The sequence below is a fragment of the Orbicella franksi genome, chromosome 7, assembly GCF_964199315.1.
Source record: "Orbicella franksi chromosome 7, jaOrbFran1.1, whole genome shotgun sequence".
In the NCBI taxonomy this organism is placed as follows: Eukaryota; Metazoa; Cnidaria; class Anthozoa; order Scleractinia; family Merulinidae; genus Orbicella; species Orbicella franksi.
Window position 1 is genome coordinate 22811538 of NC_138151.1, and position 27459 is coordinate 22838996.

General features: G+C 39.9%; 1 protein-coding gene across 1 annotated transcript; it reads right to left on the minus strand.

Moving 5' to 3' along the window:
- LOC145493672 (uncharacterized) lies at positions 1-26475 on the minus strand. The gene is made up of 10 exons (XM_081473142.1): positions 26340-26475; positions 23863-24105; positions 22373-22645; positions 19516-19776; positions 16710-16751; positions 8961-9002; positions 7173-7289; positions 4857-4884; positions 3272-3599; positions 1-629 (listed from the first exon to the last, which is right to left on the minus strand). Exons 1-10 carry the CDS (start codon positions 26473-26475, stop codon positions 297-299), a joined length of 1803 nt encoding a protein of 600 aa, XP_081329268.1. The 3' UTR covers positions 1-296.
- Between the last annotated feature and the right edge of the window lie 984 nt (positions 26476-27459).

The following is a 27459-nucleotide window of genomic DNA, read 5'->3' on the forward strand; positions in this document are numbered from 1 at the left end:
ACATGCTCCGCGACACAAAACTTGACTAAATATGATACAAAACGTTTCTACATGTCTTAACAAATTACGTATTTAAAAAACAAAAACCTTTGTTGTTAGAAAAAATATATCAAGCAAAACGCCTCATCTATAGTCCTTCAAAAAGACCGTCTATAATTTTGTAGTCAACAACTAAGAAAAGAAACAAAAGAAGCCAAGACTGTGCCTTAACTATGAACTATTTTGCATGACAAACGGCCTTCGAGAAAGAAACTGGACCTCACTCACTTGGGGAAGCAATATGTTCCTCTAAGCTTTTAGAAATTAGTTTCATGGCCTGGTCCACCATCCCCTCCTGGGTTACTAGCTTGGGATGTCTCCTTAGTGTTGGTACCTGGTTCTTGACTGTTACTATTTTCAGGCGCTGGAGCAGCCTGGGTTCCAGTAGCTGGTCCCTGACTGTTGTTACTGTCAGGCAATGTAGCATCCCCCTTCAGAAACTGAGTGATGTCAGCATATTGAGTTTCAGCATAAGGTTCGGGCTTTTTGATCGGGGGTAGAGCTTTAGGTGAGGTGGACACTTTAGGCAGTTCTTGCATTTGATGGAAGTCACCCAAGTCAGCATAGAGAACCTCACCAGGCTTGGGTTTCTGTTTCAAGTGAATATGTAAAAATAAATTATTTTCCACCGATTCTGGTCAAGGACAACCGATGTCTCGCATCACGCTCTCAATCCATACATGGCTTGACTTAAGAAGCACTACCAAGATATCTCTGAATGACTGTTTCTCTAATTCAATCAATAAGAGAGTCTGTGCTGTGCTTTCTACGTCAACGACACGGACTTTTTTAATCCGAATGTCAGACGCCTCTGTTGTGCAGGTTGAAATGAGCGCACAATACACTATATTGTTTCTGAGCATATCACGTCATTACTTATGGAGCTGCTACAATTCAGTGATCACGCAAGGGCAAAGAAGTCACGAGACACAACCATATCAAAGTGGCTATGAAACCGGATAGGCAATTTTGATGTCACTGGACTGAGTTTTTAATCCGTATGTCATATATCATTTATATATTGAGGTACAGAGGCGAAATAATGAAGATAAAGCCCTTTGGCATTGTTACGAATTGAAATAGTGCAAAACGTAACGGTAACGGAATACATGTACATAAAGAGATGTGACATCGTGGAAAACATTCATGAAGTCATTCTTGACCGTTATCATTTTCTTTCCTATTTATTTTTCGTTCTTCGTTTTTCCTGCCAATACCAGCGATTTTTCCCCCCTTGCACTTATTTTCGGATGGCTTCTTCGTCTTGCGCCAAGCCCATCCATTTTTCTGCTCGATCGATATAAGGTTGTGTATATATGTTTTTAGTGAGATCTAAAAGAGAGGTTTAGTAGGGCATTTTCGATAGTAGGTTCTGGGGTCAATTCCAGGTGCGGGCGACGAAATTTGTTTGTTCTTTTTTTTGTTATCTTCTCGGTGAGACCTTAGAAATAAAATACTACGCTAAGCGTAGAATCACTATATCACAAGGACAGCAATGCGACAACACCAGACCGTCGAAGTAAAGGTCTGTTCAGCGAGGTTAGGACTTGGTTGGATGACCAACTAAGAATACCCCGTGTCGTGATGACTTTTTTTCGTTTTTGTTTTTATTTTCTTCCGCTCCCAAGGAGATGCTAGTGGCTGACTGCAAATCTCCCAGCCCTGTGTAATGTCGCTCCTTCTCTTTATCAACTATTTGTTCATATCATTCCGCCATGTCAATATTTATAGCGAAACGCAGCATTCGAATTCTCCTCATTCTCCCTTCCGTTTCCCGTCTAAAAATTCTAATCATGGCTTAATCATTCGAAAATTTATACAGTTCATCAACCTTGTGATTTTCAATATCTTCTTTTCCGACAGTCTAGTACAGTCAAACCGGTATTAAGCGGACATCTTCGGGAAATGCAGTACTATAGTAGACCAATTTCGATATATTAAAATTCATCTCAAAACAATAGACCTCAGTACGAAGCTGTGGGGAATAACTACAGAGTTTGTGGGGTTTATTCCCCAGAGCCTCGTGCTGAGGTCTATTGTGTTAGGCGGAATTTTAATATATCGAAAGTGGTCTATTAGTCTCTGCATGAGACGTTCGTTCAGGGTAAATTATTCACTCAGTCAGAAAATCGTTTCACCTGCACCTCGAATAACTTTAACTTCGCTACGATTACGAAAGCCTTATACATTGGTCAGCGGATTCACAAAAAAGTCTACCAGGAAGCGAAGGAAGAAGCGAAGCAGCGACGGAGTAAATGCCCCATCCATACCTACAACGTGGATACTATTTACCAAGTTAAAAATGAGTTCGATGTGAGTACAGAATATTCCAAAGGAAACTGAGGCTTCCCTTGCAGCCAATCTGTTTTCTGATTTAGGTAATCCAAGTAGTTTGTGTCTTCATGTGGAGTTAAAAACTGAAAAAGGTTAATCCAAGCCAGAAACAAGATAGTCTTGGTTTCTGGATGGCTCATTTCACTTTGCAAACTTAAGCCTCGCCTTGCAGCCTGCTAGATGGAATAAACACTGCCAAACCTGATTCAGGTTAACACCCTGCATATCTGGGACATTCAGATTTCAATGTAACATTAGTTGGTCTCTATGAATGGAGAGGAAAACCGAGGGAAGTCCAACCTGGGCTGGAAGAGAAGAATTGAATGCCGCCATATCAAACTGGAGGACAAGCCTCGACCGTAGCCTTAGTTTTCTGTCCTTCTAATGAGGAAAGCTTAGATTTGCTCTACTGTATTGACTTCTATTGACTAGAAGGCTTTGTAGCGATAAATTACAAAAAAAAGGGATTAATTTGGAGTCAGAGGAAAATAGTTCTTTAAAGCGGCATAATTTGGATTATATGACATTGTCATCCAATGTGGGCTATGGCATTATACTGTGTTACGTTATGCACATTCCTAATACATTACTACTGTATTAAATTAAAATAGGATTGAGCTGGCTACCCGTGGGGAGGAAAGAGTTGGAAGACCAAGACCGACTTGGTGCAGAATGGCTGAGAAGTAAAGGAGTGAGGAGTTGGGATGGAAAAGTGGAGAGGAGGCTCGCAAAGTGGCTGTCGACCGGAGCAAGTGGCGAAGAATCCCTGAAGCCCTATGTGCCACCTAGACACAGATAGGATAAATAATGATGATGATGATGACATTTAATTACTGCGTCACTAAACTGCAGCAACGAATAAGAAGAGGAAACAAAAGAAGATAAGTCGTTGGCATACCTTTTTCGATTTTTTTGACATGTCAACTTGTGCATAAGTGGCCTCTGGTACTTCTTCTTTTTTCTTCTTCTTCTTCTTAGATTTATCCACGGCTGCATACTGAGGTGGTTCAGCTTGTGGCTTTTGCTCTTCATCTTTCTTATCTTTCTTCTTTCCTTTCTTCGCAGACTTATCAACAACAGCATAGTCAGGTATAGCTGCAGGACCAGATGCTCCCTGGTGTTTTGTCGTATCAGTCATTTCTGAGGGCCGAGGTCCAGCTTCTGCATACCCGTTGTTGACTTGGGAATTCCACTTGTCGTCTCCTGGAGTGCTATTCTCTCTGGAACTGAAATATTGGAAGACATTTTAAAATATAAAAAAAAAGAAAAAAAAAAAGAAAGAAAGAAAGAAAGAGAATCAACATTGTTTTTCAGTCTTTTAAAGACCACTTTCGTTTTTTAAAGTGAGGAGGACGTTTCAGTTTGACGTAAACGGAGTGTTTGTATAACTATGATTAAATTAGAATTAATTTTATTTGTCTATTTATTTGCATCTATCCATATTTATCTAGTTTTTAAACATTATTTATCTATTTTTTTTAATATAGTTTTTTAGCGTAGTTTTTAGCTCATTTTACATTATTATACCTTTTAGTTTTTAATTGTTTTATAGCTCATTTATTCAATGCGCAGGTGATCATATATTCATGTAACCTGCGAAATATAAATTACTATTATTATTTTTATAGTTGTTGTTTTTATTATTATTCGTATTATTGCTAGTATTAGTATTAGCATTAGTATCATGATTATGATTGTGATTGATTATTATTTTTATTATTTTTATTGTATGAAAAGACGGCAAGCCGGGTGGTTAGGGTGCCGGACGTAAAATCTGGAGATCGCAGGCTCAGGTCTCGTTCTGACCACTAGCTGGGGTTATTCTCAGTAGTCTCGGTAGTCTTTTTAACCATATACTTGCGTACATGTTTATAAAGCAATATTAACTTCACTGAATATATTAAGCACAATTATATGGCGAATATTCGTTTCACTTTCAGAACGAAATTGTGTCAGTTTTCAGTTGTCCCGTATTCTGTTTAATCTTATTCAGCTGCTGTTTACAATTTTGTGCTCATTCAATAGTTTTTATACATTTACCAACGTTTCCTAAAACACGTTTGGTATTAAACTTTGTATATGTAAACAATAGCCTCCATTTGGCGTGAAAATATGTTAGGATATTTGTCCGCGGACATTATCTGTTCCGAGAAGCGAACAGTTTTCCGAGAGCGTAGCTCAAGGACAACTATGAGCTTCGAGGAACAGATAACGTCCAAGGACAAATATCCGAGCATATTTTCGCCCCAAATTGAGGCTGCTGTGTTTATTATTCTTCAAATCTTTTTCGCAACAGAAAATTGGGGAATATTCGGTCACATGACGCGTTTAGACTAATCACGAGCGAGCGAAAATATTTGATGGATTATAAAACTTAGTAGAGTTATGACATTGGTTTAATCTGTGGTTCAGTATTTACTAAACTTGATTGACAACTAGATCACATGGAATAAAATAAAAAGAAAAGAAAAAAAGGCACTTACAATGGTTGCTCTTCAGATGTTGAATGAACTGTAATGAAAAAATACGCATGGAACAGAATTACTCCCAAGCAAGACAGTCCTTAAACTAAAAATGCCTACGCTGCAGTCAGGGATGGACGTCAGAAATATAAATTCAAAGTTGTATCTGACGCTGACCCTGCTGAAAAGTTAAAACAACAGTTATAGCAACTTGCAATATTCCAAGTATTTACAGGTCACCCGAGTGATTTGTCATGTCGCACAGTATTCGTATTTCGTTTCATTTGGCTGGCTTAGCACGTGCAGAGTTGTGAACCGTGAGATAGCAACTAATGAGCCAAATCGGAGTTTCAAGAATTAGTGTAGTGTGCATGCGCTGTTATCCTTCATTTATTCTCTTCTTTTGTTTTCTTTTTTAAAACGAGAGAATTTTTAGGAATAAAAACGCATGTACACTGCATTAATTCTTGAAACTCCGATTTCGCTTACTTCAGTTGGGTTTTAAACCGACGAAGGCGGAAGTTCTTCGGTCGAAACGTTTTTCTATGAGTTGCTACAACTGTTGTTTCAACGTTTCAATCGGTCAGTGTCAAACACAACTTGCATGTATATTACCGAAGACAACCTTAACTGAACAGTGACCACTGACCAAAATCAATATTCTCCATACAAAACTAATACAAATTCAGGCAGAAAGCCCAAGAAAATACACCAAGTTAGCTGTAGGACTTCAATACCGCATTGTCACAAATTACAGGTAACATGGAATACAATGTATATCAAGCATCGAGACTTCCTGTGCAACTAACGAAACTGATGGGCTGCGTCCACTGGCAAGTGAAACACTTAGTATATCAAGAAATGGTCTATTGTAGTGGGTCCATTTTGGTGATTGAACATAAACAATAGCTCTTTTGTTAAACCTAAACAATAGCCCTTTTGTTATTGGAAGCGCCGAGTTCTTTTTTTCGAAGCTTAGTGAGAAAACTTGTGATCATCGGAAAAATTGTCGGCATGACGAATTAGCTACCTTAGGGCAGTGAGGAGTGTAATTTTTGATATCACAAGATCAATTTCCACCGGGGGATCCCAAAGGGACACTTGACCGGCTGTATGAGTATCAGCCAGACTCTCACCAATAAAGTAAGAGCTTTAGGCCTATTCCAAACGTCGTGCCACTGCCGTGCCGAACGAAATTCAAGAACTTAATTTGACTTAAGCACGGCAGTTGCACAACGTATATTTTTGTAATCGGCTGTTAAGGCATGGCCCGCCTAGATTAGCCTTTGCTAGTTGCGGGCATGCGACTTGGCTTCAAACGGCGTGCTCTTGCAGGGCTGAACTGAATTCATAGCCTGTTACCAGCTGTCGTTTTAGCAAAATTCCGATGAAGTAATTTGCCTGGGAGCCTTAGCGTTTTTTCAGTATTAGTCACATGACCATGGGCGTTGCCTGATGACGTCATCACTAGTGTTGCTGATCATGAAAAAGTTAAAACACATGAAATAACTCTGAAGTAACTAAAGATGGCGAGGTTATATGAGAATAAATTTTCTCTAACAACGGCTCGAAAAGATCTGTTAATGGGCCCTTAAACCTTCCGAAATTTGCTTGTCCTCTTTACTTTTTTTTGTCATCAGGCTTTTTAGCACTTCCACAAGTGATTCAGAAGAAAATAAAAGAAAATGGTGAACATTTTTGTACTTTTTCAACGCAAATGAAACCGGTCTAGATGCCGATCCAGATGGGAAAATCAAGACCGTGGTCAATATCGATTTCAGCCAATCAAATTCTTGAATTCGGTAGTTCCCAGTTCTTGTGAGACACAGCCATATAATAATCTCCCCATACAGACTGACTAGGCTCAGTTAATAAGATGTTTATTATATGGCACAAACAAGAACAATTTAATTCTTTTAATGTAACTGGTTTGTACTAACTGACACTTTGCTTGTGAACGACGATGAGCTGAATTTAATTCTGTCAAAGTTTGCTCGTCCTCTTTACTTCTCTTTTCTCATCAGGCTTTTTGGCACTTCCACATATAAATATTGTTCGATGAAAATAGTCAAGGATTTTGCATTTTAGTTTGCAACTTTTTCACTGCAAAACATCACCGATCTAGATGCCGGCCTAGCTGGGAAAATCTAGACCGCTTTCGATATCGATTTCAGCCAATCAAATTCGTTAATTTGGTAGTTCCCAGTCCTTGTGAGACAGAGCCATATAATAAAGTTTAATATTAAACCGCAACCTGATTTAACAGCTCGAATGTTGACTGAATTACAAGCAATAAATGAAACTAAAAGCAAAAGTATATTGACTAATCCTACTCACCTCTGGTGTCTTTCCGACATTTCCTTCTCTTTTGTACCCAGCATGCACTGATACCGACAATGATACAAATGACGACCAATCCCGCAAGAGCAATGACAATTACGATCACCAAATTAACTAAACAAACAAACAAACGAACAAATAGTGCAAGAATTGCATCACCTGCGGAGCAAGCGTTCCTGTGCAAAGAGCTTTTCCGCATTCTGACCGTGCTTAAATCGGTGCGAGAGTAAAAATTCGACGAAGCAGGGGGTGGTGGGGAGAGAGAAGAAATGCTTCCTCGCAAACTCCTCGATTTTAAAACACCCGTTCGCCCATGAACGGGGCTCCTGATTGGTGCGACGTGGTCATCTTGATTGACAAGTGTATCAACTTCGCTTAAATGATACCAAGAACAACTCGGGCGTGACTTGCACAACGTCCTGGCGGAAGGTTTGTGGCATTGTACCCGGGCTTTGTGCTAGCCTTGGCGAAGATTTATTAGACTTGACGTGGATGATACTCATTCGATTTTAATCAGACGACACCATCTTGTTGGAGGATAGATACTTGGTGACTCTATTACCCGCTGAATTCAGGGAAAGCTTTTAAAAACCTTTCAGCTGCCGTTAATTATCGATCGTGCGCGAAGATCAAACAGGCACCAGGGAAGGATAATCAATCTTTGAGTCTTATTTGGCAACCTCGCTTAACTTAACCAAAAAGACCGGATTTTAGAAGCCAGCGACTGGTTGTTGTTTTCCCTGCAAAAGTGAATTTACTCGCGCTGACAATTTTCAAACAAAAGCTTCCGATTTCCGGGTGATTCTATAATTCAACCGTTAAATATTTTTTTAGCCGCAAGAGAATGAAATAACCATCAAGCTAATGAACGGTTAGAGTTAAACCAAAAGAAAGGCTGGTCTTAAGCCGAACATTTGGGTTATTGCCCTTTAAATGAGTATGTAGATACGTGTAGCCGTGGCACAGCTTGGTGGCAAGGTTATCAGTCAATAAATGAACTCAATCGTGAAAACCAGTGGGCGTTTTTCAAAATCGAGGGTTTGCGGGCAAGCGTTCCCTCCCTCGCCACCACCCCTTCTTCATCGGGTTTTTGCTCTCGCTTCAATTTACGTTTTATGCTTGCTATGTAGGCTAAGGATTACATTAGCGAAAAATCTAGAAATATACTGCAATAACAACAATTAAACACTCTAGAGCAAGTGGGACGTGAGGCGTCTGAAAAGACAACAATTTTAGAGACTTCCTCCAAGATATCATAAATAGTAAATCACTCAGTTATTACAAAAAAAAAAACATCTTTATTCACGCCTGTCTCTCTACCTCTTCAGGTTTACCTGACTATTCCAGAAGCCAAATAATGCTTAGACTACGAGTAGTCGGTGTTACTTTCTGAAATCCTCTCGCGATTGAAAAAGTAAGGGAAAGAAACGAGAGGGGAATGGGGCGCCTCTCACCACTCGATTATTTTTCTTTTACTTTGCATTTGTGTCATCGCGTTGCACACAAGGAAAAGAATGAGACGGCTCGCCGTCTGCATGATGCTCTTAAAGCAATGGAAACATTACCTGACCTATTCTTATCTATCCAAATATTACTGATGAAAAGAAACAACAGCGATTATTTTCAGACAAACGCCTGATATTAAAGAGACACGTACAATACCAAGACGGTTTGTATGAATCAGAATTCGAGTTTCCTAGATAATAAATAACTGAGTACGTCATATATAGCTCATATGATTCTACCATGAAAAATAAATACAACGCTGGGCCTCATGACACTTACTGTCGCAATTTTCCTTTTTGAAAAATCCACTGCAAGCTAGTTCTGAAAAAGACCAGATATTTATTTATCATATTATTTAAGCATGAGACACTGGCTGAACTTAATGTACACAGTATGATTAGATCGTGCACTAGGCCAGAATGTGTTTGCTACATGCTTTGTCAATTTCCTTTCTTCCCCTGGAAATAGTTTCTAAAAGAAATATACCGAACTAAATTTTTTGGAATGGAACACACCTATCAATTAGTTCCCAGCTGTGTTTTAGTTCGGTGGATATTGTTTTTCATCATTTGGCCACAACACAAACACAATATTATGAGGCACTGATTATACAGAGCTCTTAGGTAGTTGCTAGGTAGTTTGACCTAACAAGGACTAAACTGTTTCCAAGTTTAAAGACTGTCTTATTGTGCAAACGTTCAATGATAGAAGAAAGAAAATGTCCCGTTTGAGTGTTGCTAGGAACACGACATAGTGTTGGCTGAATTGAGGAGTCCATCGTCCAAGGTCTGCATTTAAATGTTCTTACTATTGTCACAAAATATACTTCAAGAAACTTTACCTAAGTAAATTCAATAGAACTGTTATTTTAATGCGAAGGTGTAAACCTTGTATTTACCAACGAAACAAACAAGTCCAGAATTACTTAAGTAAATAAAACGTAAAGCGGTAGTCACTCAAAGTCTAGACGCCTAAACAATAGCAATAACAACAACAAAACAAGCGTCATTTTCTAGTGTTTCCCTTGAAGGCAAGTCACACGATCTTTAGCAGCCACGCAAAACAATAACAGTCACGGAACTTTCGCTTCAAGTTGATCAATTGACTCTTGTAGGCACAGCTTCCCGATAGGGCGTCCCTAAGTCAAAGTCTCTAACCTTGCTCCAATAAACAAAGTTTGCTGACTGGACGTTCCAACGTTGACTTCTTTGTTATGACCTTGACACGTCGAACGAAACCGCTGCTATCAGGGTAAACCTAACTGACTCGACCAATCGGCCATAAATTCCTAGACGACAGCTCATCCACAATAATAACGATGTCTCCCGCTGAGAAATTTCTTCTTGGGCGTAACCACTTTTGGCGCTCCTGTAACAACGGAAGGTACTCTCTTTTCCATCTATACCAGAAGACGTTAACCAAATATTGAATTTGCAGCCACCTTCGCTTTGAATACAACTGAATTCTTTCGAAAACACCTGGTGGAAGAGAAGCTTCCTGACGTAATAACAATGGATGATTCAGTGTCAAGGGCTCCAAATCTTTCGGGTCATCAGAGATTGCAGTTAAAGGTCTGCCACTGATGATGCTCTCGGCTTCTCACATTAGAGTTTGGAGGCTCTCATCGTCGAGCGTTTGCTCTTTAGCTAGGCTTCCTAGAATCTTTAGAGTGGATCTTATCATTCTTTCCCAAGCGCCGCCATGATGCGAGGCCGCCGGTGGATTGAAACACCATTGGATGCCTTTCTGTAAAAGCTCTTCGTGAATCTTGGCTTGGTTCCAGCCTTCAATCATGACTCGTAGCTCCTTTTCAGCCCCTGTGAAATTTGTTCCATTGTCAGAACGTATCTCTTTCACTTGACCTTTTCGGGCAATGAAGCGTCTAAGTGCTAGGATGAAGGAATCTGTGTCCAACTTATAGGAAATCTCCAGGTGAAAAGCTCTGACAGCCAAACAAGTAAAGATAGCTCAATAGCGTTTAACCATGCTTCTCTTTTGACGAACAAAAAAAGGGATCAAAATAGTCTATTCCCACACAAGTGAAAAGGGGTTGATCTGGGGTCACTCGAGGGTGTGGCAAATTGGCCATCTTTTGCTCTCCAACAGCGCTCTGATGCCGTCTGCAACCAAAACAAGATGCAAGTACACTTCGCACGGTGAAATTGGCACAGATGAGCCAAAATCTTTCTCTCAAGAGGGACAGAACATATTCTCTGCCAGAGTGACCACTCTTCTAGTGAAAGTGCTGGATCAAAAGCTGGGCAAGAGGAGAATCTTTGGTGATAATTATCTGGTGCTTTGAGTCATCATGCAGAGGTGCTCTACTTAGATGTCCACCGACACGAAGAAGACCGTTTACCAAGATCAGGTGCAATTTTGCAAGCAAGCTTGACTTCTTCACACAGTCCCCTTTCTCGATGGCTCTTCTCTCTTCTGCGAAGGCATGACTCTGGTCAGACATGATTACTTCCCTCTCTGCATCATTTATCTCTATACAGGTCAAAGGTTCCAAACTGGCTATCTGGGAACTTCTGTCAAAGCCTTCTTGCGTAGACTTCAGTTTCCTGGTAATAAATCTCCTTTAGCATTGAAGACAAAGCGCGATGAACTTCAACAACTTGAGCCAGGATGAGAACTGCTGGACCATAGAAATGACATTTGACGGCATCTCACTTGGTCGCGCTTCGACAACAAAGGATTTTGACTCTCGTTTCATATCTGGGTCATCACCAGACAGCTCTGTACTGTGTTTTGGTAGGTTAACCTATTCGGAAGGAGGCTTTAAAAGGAAATCCGGCCCCTTTATCCAATGGTCATTTGGAATGAATGCATCTGCAGAAATTCCCCGTGAGGCATCGTTGGCTGGATTAGACTTGGATTCTATGTATCTCCATTCTGAAGGACTTGAGTCTTCTCGAATGATAGCAAGTAAGTAAGTAAGTAAGTAAGTAAGTAAGTAAGTAAGTAAGTAAGTAAGTAAGTAAGTAAGTAAGTAAATAAAGACTTTATTTAAAGAGGGTAGCACTAAAATAGTATAAAAATACTAACAAACCAGTGGCCCTCTAAACAACAGCAACACGGTTAGCGACGTAAGTGTGGAAATGTTTGGACTCATTCACAATGCAGCGTAAGACAGTCATGCTGTCAGTCCAGAAGGTGATTTTATCTTATTGGAATTTCCAGCTCATTCTTCAACAACTTGTTTAAACGAACTGACACAGTTGCGGCTGCTAATACCAATCTTGGAATACTCATCTGCTTTAAAGGGGCGAGGCGGGATTTTCCAACCAGAAAGGAACAATGAGCTTGACCATCTGAGTTAACTTGCCGAAGATATAAGACAGCTCCATAAGCGCACTGGGAAGCATTGCAGAAATGATGAATTTCAGTGGTTACCACTTCTCTCAGATCGGCTCCCTTAACACATCTGTTCACTGAGAGCTGAGAAAGCTTCGGCAGATCAGTAAGCCGCGCCTGCCAACGAGATAAGTGTGAACAAGGAATTTCATCATCCCAGCCAAAGCCGTTTCTGCATAAGTCCTGAAGGAGAAGCTTTGCTGAGAGAACAAAAGGCACTGCCATGCCGAGTGGATCATAGACTGAACTAATGACCGAGAGAATCCCACGCCTGGTACAAGGTTTCTCCTTCATGTTCACTTTGAAACCGAACGCATCTGTCTCGACAAACCATGACACGCCCAAAGCTCTCTTTGTAGGAAGCGTATCGTATTCAAGATTAAGCTCCTTCACGTCCTTGGCTCTTTCTTCCAGTCAAATTGAATCCACCAATAAGCATAAGTTCACGTAAATCAGCCAAACGCTTGACTGCTGCAGAACTCGACAATAAGGACTTCAGGCAGTCGTCAACGAAGAAATTCCTTAAGATCGTATTAGCCACGTTGGGTGAGAATTCATGCTTGTGGTTTTCTGCGTTCCGTCGCATAGCAAAATTGTACAACTCGGCAATGAAACTGCGCCGAAAAGATTAACAGTCATTCAGGACTCTTCCAGCTTCTTGGTGAAGTCACCTTTGGGCCACCAGAGGAATTGCAGATCTCTATCTTCTTCCGGAACGCGCACCTGGTGAAACATTGATTGAACATCACCCATTACTGCAACTGGATTCTGGCGAAAACGAATCAACACACCAACTAGACTGTTGGTTTAGTCTGGTCCTTGGAACAGCTCGTTGTTTAGAGACGTCCCATAAAACTGGGCGGGACAGTTGAAAACCACCCGTATTTTATCCAGCTTCTTATGATGGTAGACACCACCACACACACCGAGTCCTCTACAATGTTCATAAACTTGAGGTCATCCCTTGACATACTTAGACCATCGGAGTAAGGTGCATCCACAAGATCAGTAAAAGCTGCATACATAGGATCCAGAGTCTCCTTAGACGTAATGAAGAAACTAGAGCAAGGTACATACTTCTGCTTTCTCCCAGTTGGACCATTAATGACCCAGCCGAGGTCAACTCTGTTTGCATATGGACCTCCACCAGCAGCAGGGATTATTTCTCTCGGCTGCAAGGCTTCAGGAACATCGGCTTCAATCAATAAATCCACTCTGGAATTCAGATCGGTTAAGTGCACATGGCCCTGAAGGTGAGACCATCGCTCAACATCCTCTTGCTTTGGGATTTCGTCTCTACCTACGGGCATAGCTGGTCTAGAAGGTACTTCAGGCAGGAGGATGGCAACATTTTCGTCCAGATCAGATACCACCAGGTCGTTAACAAGAGCAGTGTCTACATCTTTACTGCTATCCATGGTGGTTAGCTTCAGTCTTGTCTTCTTGCCGACGACCATTAGACGCTCCTTCAGGCTCGCTGAACAAAAGGTAGAATTGGAACCATTGTCCAGTAACGCATAAGTTTCGATGCACAGAGGACTTCCTAAACTTTGACCTTTACAGCCACTATAGGCAACGCAGTAACGGGGGAGCCTTCCAGCGTGGTTAGGCCACAGAAGTGATCACCAGTGGTCTGGTTCGTGTTCTGGACAGTGTTCGACTGGCTGTTTAAAGATTGAGGTCTGCCTTCTCCACCCACAGTACCAACAAAACCTTGTTGTGTTCCGACTCCAACAACAACTTCTGGGGTACTTGAATGCAACACAGTGGCATGTTTCCTATTACAGTGATTACAGGGTTTCTTCTTGTAGCAACCTTTGGACTGGTGGCCGCCGCTCAAGCAAGAAAAGCAAAGCCTCTGCTTCATCACGAAGTCGCGTTGATCAGCATCGGGCACTTTGGCGAAACTAGAACATTCAGCGAGAGTATGATCTGCATTGCAAAAGGGGCACTTCTGGGAAGGGTTAGCTGAATTGGGCGAATCACGACTGGATGTACTGGGAGGCTTCCTGTCAGTAATGGTAATGAGGGCAATTTGCTTGTCACCATGCTTCTCAGATTTAGATCTCAGGCCTCTGTCCCTGGTATTTTTCTTTTCCTTTTCCAAGAAAGGGAGTTTTCCGAAGACTGAATTGGACAAAGCACGCGCCTTCTGCTCAACGAACAGGGAAATGTCATCAATACAAATGTCTCTCCCTTCGGTGTTGAGGATTTTGGCGGCGTTGTCACGCCAACTAGCTTGCAGCTTCAGAGGAAGTTTGTTGATAATCTTCTGCATGCAATCCAGGCTTTTAAACTTGCTGGAGTAACCAATAGCTTTAAGAGTGTTCGTACAACTGGCCAGCAACGTGGCGAAACCGTCTAGAGCTTTGGCGTCTTTGGCCTTAATAGCAGGACCATTAGTCACTTTACATGAGCCATTGCAATTTTATGCTTCTGACCGAATTTACTCTCCAAAAGCTTCCTTGCCTTTAGGTAGCCCGCTTCAGCGTTCATATAGAGACAGCTGCGCACCAACTCCTGTGGTCTGCCAGCTGTATGCTGTTCTAGGTAATAGAGTCTTCCGGCATAATCTGACTCTCTAGTCTCCATCACAGTTTCAAAGGCATGAATGAAGGTACAATAATCCAGCCGGTTGCCACTAAATACGGGTACATGTCTCCTGGGAAGCGAGTTTCTTCGCTGTTGGCTCACAAACTCTTTCATGACACGATTCTGTTGTGCGAGAATGACATAAGACATGTCACTCAGACCAGATTTCTCGGAGCCTGAACTTGAACCACTTGCAACACTCGCCTGGTTGATAGCTGCCAAATTGACCCGTGCTTTAACGGATCCTTCCTCGTTTTTCCCAGTAAAATTTTAACGCCATCGGTCCTCGTGAACTTGGTGTTGGAGGACACATCTTGAACATCAACATGAGTGTTAGAGGCCGGCACTTTGTTTGGAACAAAGTGTCCTGCTTCTGCTAGGGCATAAGCTTCCTCTCTAGCCAGAGCCTTATCATATTCCGTTTTGAGGTTCAACTCATCTTTCTTCAGCTGAAGCTCGTACTCTTGCCGTTTGAGGAGTAGCTCTGTTTCCTGAAGAGAATGATGCTGATTGAAAGTAAGGACCTCGGCTCGAAGTTCGGCGATCCAGGCTGCCTCTTTGGCTCTTGCAGCTGGTATAGAGCTTGTTTTAGAGAGCCTGCTTGACCTAGATCCACACTCAGAAAGTTTAGGCTTGTTTCGAAGACCAATTCCAACTTGAGAAGCACTGTCATCAAGTGTTACCAGGTTATCCCGCTGAAGATTCGTTTCCGTAACCCGTAACCAATCGTTTACCGTTCGACAGAAGAAATCCACACTGCTTTCGACTTCAGCGAAATAGACCTCTGATTCTTGCCTTTGACCTTCGTCAGTCAAAGCCGCATTATACGCGTCCTGGGCTTCAGCAAACTTACGAAACAACAACGTAATTTCCGGCAGCTTTATTTTCACTGCTCCCAAATTGCTTTCACTGGTTAGAAGGTTGTCAATCTCTCTCTGTTTAGCAGATAAAGAAGATAACACTCCTCCTCTCTTCCTTCTTATCTCTCATAATCGTTCAAGTGACGCTCCTTCGTGATCCAAAGAAGAGTTAGGTTTACGAACACGTGCACTTGTGCGTTGAACGGGTTGACCGGTCTCCCCTGCAGAATTCGACAAATTAACATCCGCAGCATCGGAAGACATCATGCTAGACCATACACACAAACCCAATTCGTCTTTTACAAATATTGTCGCACACGCTTGTTACATGTATCTAAATCTAGTCAAATTCAGTTCTACCCAAACGTAGAATGAACACGGTAACTGAAAATAACAAATTACAAACACGGGAATGACATAAAATAACTAACAATGACCGAATATGAAGAATATAGAAAAACCACAAAGCAAAGTAAACGAGGAAACTTACAAGACGAATGTGACGACCAAAACCAAAGACGAACTGTAAAACTGATTTAGATCTAAACAAGGTGTATCCAGAAACCGCTACTGACTAAAATAAATTACGCGCGAACTGAACATGTAGAGTATGCAAATGAACATAACATGAACAAAAGGCCACAAAACAAAGGAATCTAATTACGTGAAACTTAACACAAACACAAAGCTATGACAAAAAAATTCTGGCGCCTACACAATGTACCAAATTAACTATGGCAATTTACATACCAACAGGTGTGATCAACTGGCAGGCCACTAACAATTAATGGTTAAGCGTGCAACATGCCTTTTAAATGTTAACTTGAAACAATCATAAGAAATATACTTAAAATACATTATACAATGGTTAAGCTAATTGAGAGTGCAGCTTTAAGTAGAGTTGATTGGCTTTCACTGATTTTCAAAACTATTCTAGGTTTCTTTGACATACAAAGGTAAGAAATATAGATCTAATTACCTTGGTGAAAAAAGTGTACCATAAAAAAAGGTACATTTACAGTGGCGATTGTTACGCCCTAATCTAAATTGCATGGTTACGTAATCTGCTCTACATGCATAGTAATCCATCGGAGCAGATTCATTCGAGAGCAAAACAGTCACACAGATACGTTGAGATTGATCAGTAGGATAGGATGAGAGCCAGGAGAGAACAGACCCAAAAGCACTTTACATATAAGTGCAAAAACAAAACTCTTACCTTTAGTTGTTGGTATCGATGAGGTGGTAGGCGCTGGATTTTCTATGAACAGAAAAATAAAAAACGCTCATGTTTACTATCACACAACACACAGTTTCTCTGAAGTTATAGCAATTAATTTTACCCAAAATATTAAAATTCAGAGTGAAACGCTTGTGCTGGTATTTGGGTAGATAACAAGGCTTACTGCATTAAGCTACAACAAATAAATGAGTTATTTCTATTTCTTTAGAAAAAAGCATGTATATGGGCTCCTATAGATTTCCTCAGATAATGTCTTCTGTTATGAACCAGGTAACCAGTGCTGGAAACAATTTTTCTTCTTTAACAGGACATGTGTCCTTTCAAATCTTCATTTTGGTCGGACATCTTATCAATTTGACCGGACACTAATTTGCATAATTGATTGACATAATTAATTAGCATAATAAAATTTATTGGCATACTGTAAAGATTTTTAATACTATTCGTTCAAAACTGCATTTAAATTTGATTTATCATTTATGATGATTATATGACTTAATCTACAAGATGACTGCACAGATCTCTCCTGGTTATCTCCTGATTATATGTTGTTCAAGCAAACCTGGTTTCCTATTGAATTTTACCATTAAAGGGACGCAGTCAGCTTTTGGACCACGCTGACTTGGACAATAGTTTTCTCACTTTGAAAAAAGTTCACCTCAACCTGAAATCAAAGTACATCTAGAAATCCCCTTCAATCTTTGCGGTGTTTTTCTTGATTTTCAATCGTTCACTGAAAAACCTGTTTTTGAGTGTGCTTTTGCTCAATCCTATGATATTATTTTTATCATATTTGGTTAAAAACAGTATGGATCGCGTCCCTGTAATATGCAAATTAGCTATGAAATGGTATTTAATGCGCATATGCACCAGCTGACTGTGTCCCTTTAAAGCAGTAGCCCATCACTAGGAGTGTACAACTACCCCAATTATTCCTGTCCCGGTGTTTTCACAGACCAATCTATTTTCAGTTTGAATGTACCGCGAATTCAGCCCCCCCCCCCCCCCCCCAGGAACCTCAGTGACCAATCACAAGCATGGACTTTATAATTTCACCAGAAGATTAGGTCGACATGTCCACCTGAGGCCGCCATTTTTCTCCTTACTGATTCGAGCTCATATAGACCGGAACTGACCTTTTTCATGGGAAAAAAAGCCTAAAAATAGACCGTTCTTTAAAAATACCATGACATAGGCTTAGTATGGGAGTGGCAGGCTCCTAGTGATGTGCTCCTGACCAAAGTTGACTCAAGGGTACAAACATGAAGTGCTAACAGCATATCGCAATGCACGTAGTGCATAATAGGGAGATTTCTGAAGAGTATTTTATTTGGCAAGTACAGGAAAGATGAACACTTCTGCTTTATGATATGGCAGAAGCCCATAATGGGCTCCTGGATATGGCTGAGACTGTCAGAGTCAAGGGCCTAAAATTAAAAAAAAATCTTGAGTCGCCATTTGGCAACTAAGTGATAACAGTCACGTAGGAATTTTACTCAGAAAAGAACTCAATGCATAAAATCTGTAAAGAAAAAATTTTCAAGACTTTTTTGGCCGCTAATTTTGTGTACGTAGCTAATGCAATGTCTCTAAAGGATTCATGCACTTCAAGAGACACAATCGGTACGCATACATGACGTACTCAATGCTCAAGGGTTTGCAATGCATTATAGGGCGATTTCAAACACAAGCAGCCATTTGCAAGTTTTCCGATGTGAGGGAATCCTTTACAGCAAAGCAAAAGGATAGATTGCTTTCTTTTCTTATGCTGAATGCTATAGAAGCTATGGTCTTTCACTATGTAGTTCTGGAAGGAAATAATGTCTGAGAAAATAACCGTTATTGATCGTCAACACAGAGAAACATAGTCGCCATTATGGTAGCCTTTGAATGCAGACGTATTTTCGGCTGTCGACCAGAATTTTTGGCCGCCAAAGATAAAAATTTTAGCCGTAGTGGCGACCGTACCGGTCGCAATTTCGAGCCTTTTAGCAATGTATCTAACCAAATCTTATGGATGGACAATAAACTTGGAGTTGGTAAAATGTTCGGACATCATGTCCGATCATAATGTGAAATTGGCCGGACATATTCAAAATTTGGTCGGACAATGTCCGATGACCGACTGTTATTTCTAGCCCTGGGTAACGTTGTTATGAGTAATGAGAATGTTAATTAAGACTACTACTGATGCGTTTCAAAAGGCTGGTTACAGGAGTGCTTTCCATTTTCCTAGACTGACCGGTCCAAGACCAGTGAGACTAACCAAGAAAGCATGGAACGACATTTTCCAATCAAACCAGCCCAAACGAGAGGAATGGTTCTTCATAATGTCTATTCCTTTCCCCACTCCTTCGTTCAGCGTAGGACAATAAACCAGTTTGTCAAAATGGAACAGCAAATTTTGTTCCGGAGCGACCGCTCCGACTGATCAAAAGAGATCACCTCTAGACTGAACCAAAACAGACCTTTCCATCCGACTTCTGACCGAAATTTTCATAATTTCTGGCATAATCAAAAGCACCCAATACAATTGCTGTGATCACTACAGAAAAATTAAGCGATCTTTACAACTTCCAGATTCCATGTGATCATTATGATCGTCGAAATAGAATGTTAGTCTATCTCAGCGATCGTTGTCGCAACAACCGCTAAGATCGCTGGAGGGTGGTTTCCTTATGATCGTAATGACCGCTGAACTTTTGTGAAGTGATAGTAGCGATCATATGACAACCAGCCTTTACGCAGCAGGTCTTTTATCTAACAAAACCTTATAACTTACCAACCAGTACATTCACAATGGCAGAAACGTTTCCTGAGTGATTTTCTGCAAAGCAAGTATACGTGTACCATCCACCACGATTACAAATAGTTTCAGACAACTCCAGTGTGCTGGCCTTACTTATTATAGTGCTGGGGTCATTTCCATCGTACCATGTAATATTGGGTTCAGGGTTTCCAAGCACAGGGCAAGAAATCGATACAGGACAATTTTGCTGAGACACTAACTCGGTGCGATTTCCATCGATAACAGACGGAGAAACTGAAAGAGAAAAGAGAGTAAATGTTGACTTGTACAACTTGTACAATGTTACATACACTACAATGTTGATATCACAAACATGCTATATTCACAACATTATGTTTCTCTTTTATTTTGTACCTCTGATGCAATGGCCCTTTGTGAATTTTTTTTTCTTTTTTCCAATATTCAGAATGTCATTTTTGTTATTTTGACTACTGTAAAACAGTATTGCCTGAAATTCTTTTAACCACTGCTACAGAACCTCGCCTTTAATAAGGTACTTGAAAATGAGTAAGAAGTGGGGCAATGGGCTACTAGGAAATGCAAATTACAAAACCTAAAATATCAACAACCCCCAGCTTTAATTTTCTATTCATGACAAATAATGGCTTTCCTAAAATAAATTGACCTTCCTTATGTAAATGTTTGCTCAAATGTTTCCTTTCCACAATTGTCTAAAATCAAGTAATATCAAGCTCAAGACCCTTTCTCTTTTCAAAAACTCAATAGGTTGCGTTGCGTCGCTCACACTGTTTACGAGTGGGTTAATCAATTCTTGGTATCATATGAGAATTTAGAAGAATTCTACTGATATGTTAATGCAAATGCTGCAATCTGATTGGCTGAGCTAATCGTATACTATTAAACAATTAGATTTTGAGCTCGAGATTTCTATCGCGCCCGAGTTAACTATCACGCATAGAAATCAAGAGTGAATAATTTAATTGTTTTAGCACAAATCTACTAGCCGTTCAAAACTTAAACTAAATCCTCTTCACAGACACTTCGAAGCAGCCGTCATTTTGTTAACAAGGGCATACTGCTACGCTACTCACTATCTACCGCAGAGTAGATAGTGAGCAACGTGGCCAATCAGACAACGGCATTCGTAATAGAAAGCTAGTAGAGTTATACTAATAGCCATTAGTGTGCAGTGGCTGTAGGTGGTCTGCGAAATAGTGACGTTTTCTAGCTTTCGGGAAGTTACGGAAGAACGTTTAGATACATTCCTGAGTAGACTAAAAGAAGGGCCTTCACGGTTTCCTGACTTTAAAAAACTACAAAAAGTTCAAAAAAACGGATGAGCGCGCGTACCCAACAGGAAATTCCAAACGACAATGCAATCCACGTGATTTTTCTAAAGCGTAAAGTTAGATACAATGTACTGAAACAATTGGAAATGGTTAGCTGAAGATTACTTAGGTAACAATTAGATTATGAGCTTCTATGAGGTGATAGTTGTTCAGGTCTTGAGCCTCATCAACTATCGCCTCATACAAATCTCGAGCTCATAATCCAATTGCTAAGTAGCACAATACTCTAACGAAACAAAACATGCTTACATGAATGACAATGTTAAGTGTTTATCTTGCCTGATGAGACGGTGCTTTTTAGTTTTTTAGTCAGCTTGTTGGATTAGAAAAAAATTGTGACATAATAAAAAGTTCGAAAGACAAAAAGAACAATATTTTCTCTTTACGTAAAAAAATGGTCTGAGTTAATAATACTTCCAAACTGAAACATTCGGAGACTTAGAACTGAATCAAACTTGAACACTTGGAAAACGTTTTCGATACCTGACGGGCTAAATACAGTCGAACCTCCGGTTGCGATCACCTCTCGTAAACGACCAGTTTTTCAAAATACCAAAAGTTTGCAAGTCCAATCACTATATCTTGAACCTCTTGTAAGCGACCGCGACCACTTTTAGAGCTAAAAGTTTGAAATTTCCTTTTGTTCGTAACTTCCCGAAAGCGACCACTTGACAGATAATAGAGCAGAAATTGGATAACAAGGTGCTGTAACATTATCACATTCCTGGGTAGTACAGCAAATGAAAATTTCTCCACTTAAAACAATGGGAAGTATCGCATTTTTCCCGAAATTGACTTTTCACACGAATAAAACATTTAAAACATTGTCTTTTCAGTGACCATATGCTAAATAAGGCAAAAGTTTGACCCAATATGGTCCAAGCTCTCGTAAGCGCAAACCTCCCTTAAGCAGCCACCTAGGCTTGACATTTTGGGTGGTTGCTTATGGGAGGTTCAACTGTAGTTTTAAAACTTTCTTTCATTATAGAAGAAAATGAAATGCGGGGAACAAAGGTCTGTTCCCGTCTTTTCAAATCCAGTGGATATTAGCCCCCCCTCCTTCCTCCCCTCCCTACCTATATTACCCCTTTATTACTGCAGCTGTAGATCACATCAAAGTTCCTTAAACTATTGCAAAAGTGCACTTTTCTTCAAAAAAATGCATGTAGCACAGAGGTCTAGGTTCCTGCTTTAATTTGTACAACAAGCTTCAAATTATAGAGGTTAAATAACACTTATTTTCTCAGTGTATAATCAAATTACCACTTTCTGTGAGATATGAGATAAGAGATAAGATAGTATTTTATGGAATGCCACACGCTACTTCAACGATGCTAGAAACAACTTGGTTACTTTTGGATGGACCTTGGTGCAAACTGTAGTATTTTATCACTTTACCAAATCAATTTACTACTATATGTTAATTTTACACTTAGGTCTAACTCTTACTGGTGTCAAGCAAAGGTTCGTGTACATCAAACAGTACCAAAGTAAGTAACAACCACAATACTCATACTTACACAACACCGACAAAGAAATTACTTCCGTAGTTCCATCACCAAACGTATTAAATGGTGTGCAACTGTAGTTCACCTTGAGTACTCTTTCACGAACCGAAGTTGAAAGCACTGCCTCATCTTTACCAGATGTGCCATTGAAGACATTCTCTTGGTTTTTGTAGAATCGATACTTCGCTGCTGGATTAGCCTGTGCACTGCAAGTGATGTTGAAGGTTTCGTTCAGAGTAACTGAGTTGAAACGAGTGTTCAACTCAGTTTCTATTGGGTGATAGCCTAAACGAAACAAAGTTTGAGGTAAAGTTATGACAGCTATTTTAAAATTAGCAATTAGAATGTGACATTATACAAAGTAGTGCTAGAGAACAACTAAAGGATGTAATTTAAAAGAGACTCGACAGTGAGCTTGTTTTCACTGTGACAGGTCCTATAGGGTAAACCTTGCTCGTGCAGGAGGACCCATGCTTAGACTTGACGGAGAAGGTCACTCCAGAAAGCTTAATTTTGGCCTTCACCTGTAGCAGGTTAACATTCAGCTTTTCCACTCACCGAAGTTTCAGCCTCTGAAGTGCCCGCTATCCTGCAAGGACTTCGTCTCGAAAGAAGCAGCTTCGGAGGCTGCCTTTTGAAACTGTCTTGGCAGCCAGGCCATGTTTATGTGACATCATTCCGTCCGACTCGAAATTGGCGGGAAGGAGAGAAACCTGCAACTTACTTGGCATCCTTCACAAGGTCAGCAAAATCTACTTTTTTCAAGTGATTATCTACTTCACTAACTTCAATGGTATCATTTCGGGGTTTGGAGCATGTTTAGCTCAAAATAATACGGCTCAAGAGCAGCCATAACCCAGAGTGACCAGAGTGTTAGTTAAAACTAAGAAGGCTCGTCGGAAGCCATTTGGACAAAATTTCTCGAACGGAATGACGTCACGAAAACGTAGTCTGGCTGCAAGAAACAGTGTTGCCAATTGCATCCACATCCAATTAATACTGGCAATGAACATGTACCAAACTGGATGCAAAGCAATTTTGGGCAGAAAGTACAAAAAGGTTTTTAAAATTACCCACCGTTGAATTACATTGTAATCCAAATAAGTAACATTAACCATGAATAAGTTGTGGAAATCAATTGAGCAATTTTTCCAGGAAGAATGTTCACTGACTTTTTACCACACTAAATATAGGTCGTGTAAGACAAATGAAACGTTAGGATTGCAAATAGATGTGCACTTCTATACTGTACGAGCTTCCTTGAAGGGAAGTATACATGTATATAGACCTTACCTGCATTCTCGAGTGCGTACGAACAATAGTAGCAGAGCGAGGTTGGGGTCGACATTTTCATATATTTGCTGTTTTATTGTTCACCTTGACCTCGACTCTGCGCCACTGTCTGTTGGAATGCAGGAGAGGTCTGTTCCATGATCTTTTTCATATATGATATATATCTTAATCATTTTAAAATTCTAGATGTGATACAACTTTTGACTCACTTTCAACAGTAATGTAGGTTGTTTTCCTGGCTGGATCTTGAATGTTATTCGCAGCAGTACACATGTACCCTCCTTCACCCTGTTTACCAGTGATGGTCAAAGGGAATGACACAGAATTGTTGTTAGAAACTCTTGTCCAGGTGATGCTTGCTGTTGGATTAGCAACAGCTGTACAATTTAGAGTCACCGTGTCACTTTCATTTACTGTCCGGTTATCTGAAATGTTAACAATGTCTGGTGGATCTGGCAACAAAGAAAAACCTTACTCAGTTAAAAAGGAAATAAAGCAAAAAACAATTATGGAATCAACATTTGGTATTAGACGTAATGCTATGCTCTCATGATAGAAAAATCTGCATATTTATCTCAAGTGCTTTTGAATTCTTTACTTCCGTTCATTTCGTTTTAATTCCACTTCATCCCATGACGTCCTTATAATTTTTTTACATGACTCCACAGAGTGGATTTTTTTTCTCTAATATAATTAGCAGTAGAATTTTTGTTTTGTTTCACAAAGTAGTAGTATTATTTCGGCCATTCAGGGGAAACTAAAAACCGGAACCTGTACAAATGCAAACAAAACCTGGCATTAGACTATGTGATGCACATAGTGACACTTGCCACACATTAAAAAAAAAGTGAGACTGCCCTTAACTACTAAAATTCCACTCGAATACCAATGTAAATGCTGCAATCTGATTGGCTAAAGCTATTGGACACTATCAGCCATTAACCGGCATGCGATGGCTGCTAGTCATCTATGATATTTCGACGTTTCAAGTTTCAAGACGACACGCACAGTCCCAATCAGAAAGTGTGACCTTAAAAACCCTTCCAAGAAAAAAAAAAAAAAAAAACAGGTCTGCAGTGCATACTTGCCTGTGCTTACATTTAATTTTATTCCATTAGTTAAAGTATTACATGCATTCTTAGATGACACTAAACTGTTACATGCAGCAGGCAGTTACTAAAACGACAACAGCATGAAAATGACTGAATTAGGTTGTATAGATTCTTAGATTGCTGATATCAACATAAACAATTCATAACAAATTTTCAGTGCCAGATTTTATTGATAGTTAAAGATGTATATGGTATATGCTGGTATGACCAAGCCTGTTACATAATCAAGTCACCAGCTGAGAATTCGTCATGTTCGTCAGTCCCAAATTGACACAATAAAAAAACCAAAATTATTAATTTTCATGCATGGATTGCCCAGCAAAAAATTTCACTGCAGAAAAGAAAACAGTATTGGCGATACATTTTGTATACTTCTTCTGTTCCACTTGCTGCAAGGTTACATGCATACATGTATGTTGATCAGTGGGTAGTAGTTATGTTTGGATAATATTTTCTAGATAGAATAATGGTGTATCCATCTTTGATCTTGGATTCAGCAGGAATCACCAAGTGACTGTCAGCATAGTAGCAATAAGAATTGTGATAACTCCACTTCTCGCATGAAAAGTACAGAGTTCTTCTCTAATAGAGAGCGTGACAAAGTCATTCATGTGTAATAAAAGGTTTTCCACTTCCAGTTGTTCGGAGTGCTTCACTTCAGCTTGAGTCCATACTGTCGGAAGTTTTCGTGCAGACTGTAACTCACATTATTAAGATTGAGCTTCCATAGTAATTAATCAAGGGCCATTGCTTAGGTGGGTCTTCAAAAGAGCGGTGAAGCTAGTAGTACTTCATCTGCCTTTGCATCGGTAGACAAACGCCACCAACTGCCAATAGTGAATTTGACATTAAATGTCAAAGTCAATGCTGCTTTCATTGGATCTATTTCAAAATATAAGGAAATAACATTTTTATCATACTTATTCAAAGTAGGATTGTTGCTATTTGTAGTACACAGTGTAACTGTTGCTAAGGGTATTTGGACTGGTTTGATTTATGAAAGACACATGGTCACATTAATTTTCTGATCCTTATGAACTTACATGTTGCTTATCAGCCTGACTATACTACTGACCAAGACATGAACAGCACACCTCCCATTTCAAAAGGAACAGCCCCTGTTTGTGAGCAAGATATTTTGAAATATGATACTAGGTTTTCGAGCCCTTCAATGCTGAGCAAAGTAGATCTCCCAAATGGAAACATCCCATGCAAATTCCTAAAGTAAGAATAAAATACAAAATTGTCCCCACGGTAAAATTGAACCACAACATAAACACAGTCATCACCAACAGTTGGAACCATGCCTTAAACATCAGTTGACAGCAAATGGTCATTTTTAAGCACAAAATATATCGTGAACTGTGTAGGTTATGTCCTTAAAAAATAACAACAAACAAAACAAATAATTGACAGATTTTTATTCATGGCCTTTGCTATACACATTGCTTACCAGGGGTTTCACCAAAGAGTTCTTCATTTCCTTGACTGGACATGTAGTCAGCGGACACGGTGATTGTAAGATCAATGATATTAAATACTGCATGGCCCTGTTTTCATTCCACATTATTTACTTGCCTCAGAAGCAATGGGATGTAGACATTGTAGCACATCACTTTTGTGCAAAGCCAAGTATCCCTTGTTTCCAAATTGTAAATGTCCAACAACTTGGTACAATGTTGGCGAGTTAAACACATTCAAATTAGACATCCTAAGCATCTTATTCATTACAATAATTATTGTATTCCAATTAAACAAGGCATCCTTCACTATGCGATGGCCGATCTTTGACCGGAATTGTTCAATTGCTGTTCCCATACATTCGCACAGCTAATATGGACCCTTAAGCTAACAAAGAGCTCGAATGTATAAAGTTCGCCATTATACAGCAGTCACAGCTCACTGTGAGCTCTACACAATAAAGTACAACAACTAGGTAACACATGATTACGATTGATAACTGCAGTGCATGTTTCCACGAATCACTAGTACGACATTATTTTACATGGAATAGTATTGCATGCAACATATTAATGTACATGTATTCCATAATTTTTCTTTGACCTGCTTATACATAAGTATCTGCTTACAAATCAGTGAATTAAAAATCCCAGGTCTACAAAACATTTTCAGTGAAAATTTCACACATGGTGATGGTTGTTCCCAACTAAACAGGCTTTCTAAACCTCTGAACAAAATATACAAGCTAAGCCACAAACTACAAAGTCTCAGTTGTGCAGCTACGTTTATCATTTGGGCAATGCCCCCTGATCTTATAGGCAACCTGTGTACACAAGCAAAATGTTTCTAAGATTGTGGGCGGCACAGCTACGTAAATGGTTACAGGTAAGACTGACATTAACTCAGGAACACGGAAGCAAAATACAGAGTAAGACCAACAGAAACCACTTCTGACTCGTTTATGCCATGATGAGTGCGATGATGGATCAAATCTAGTCAAGCCAGAACACACCAGAAAAATTAACATTGCCAGAAAGTGATGTTTCTCTCTGCTTATGCACCTACTAATTACATTTGCTGAACAATGCAGTCAGTCCTTACTCACTGTTCGGCACAATCCGTAAATCAGTAAAATCCAAATGTGTAGTAAACACTAAATGTGCAGTGATGTTTGTACATGGTACACCAAACAATGTGTATCACTATTTCTGTCTGCCCTGAGGTTGGACTGAG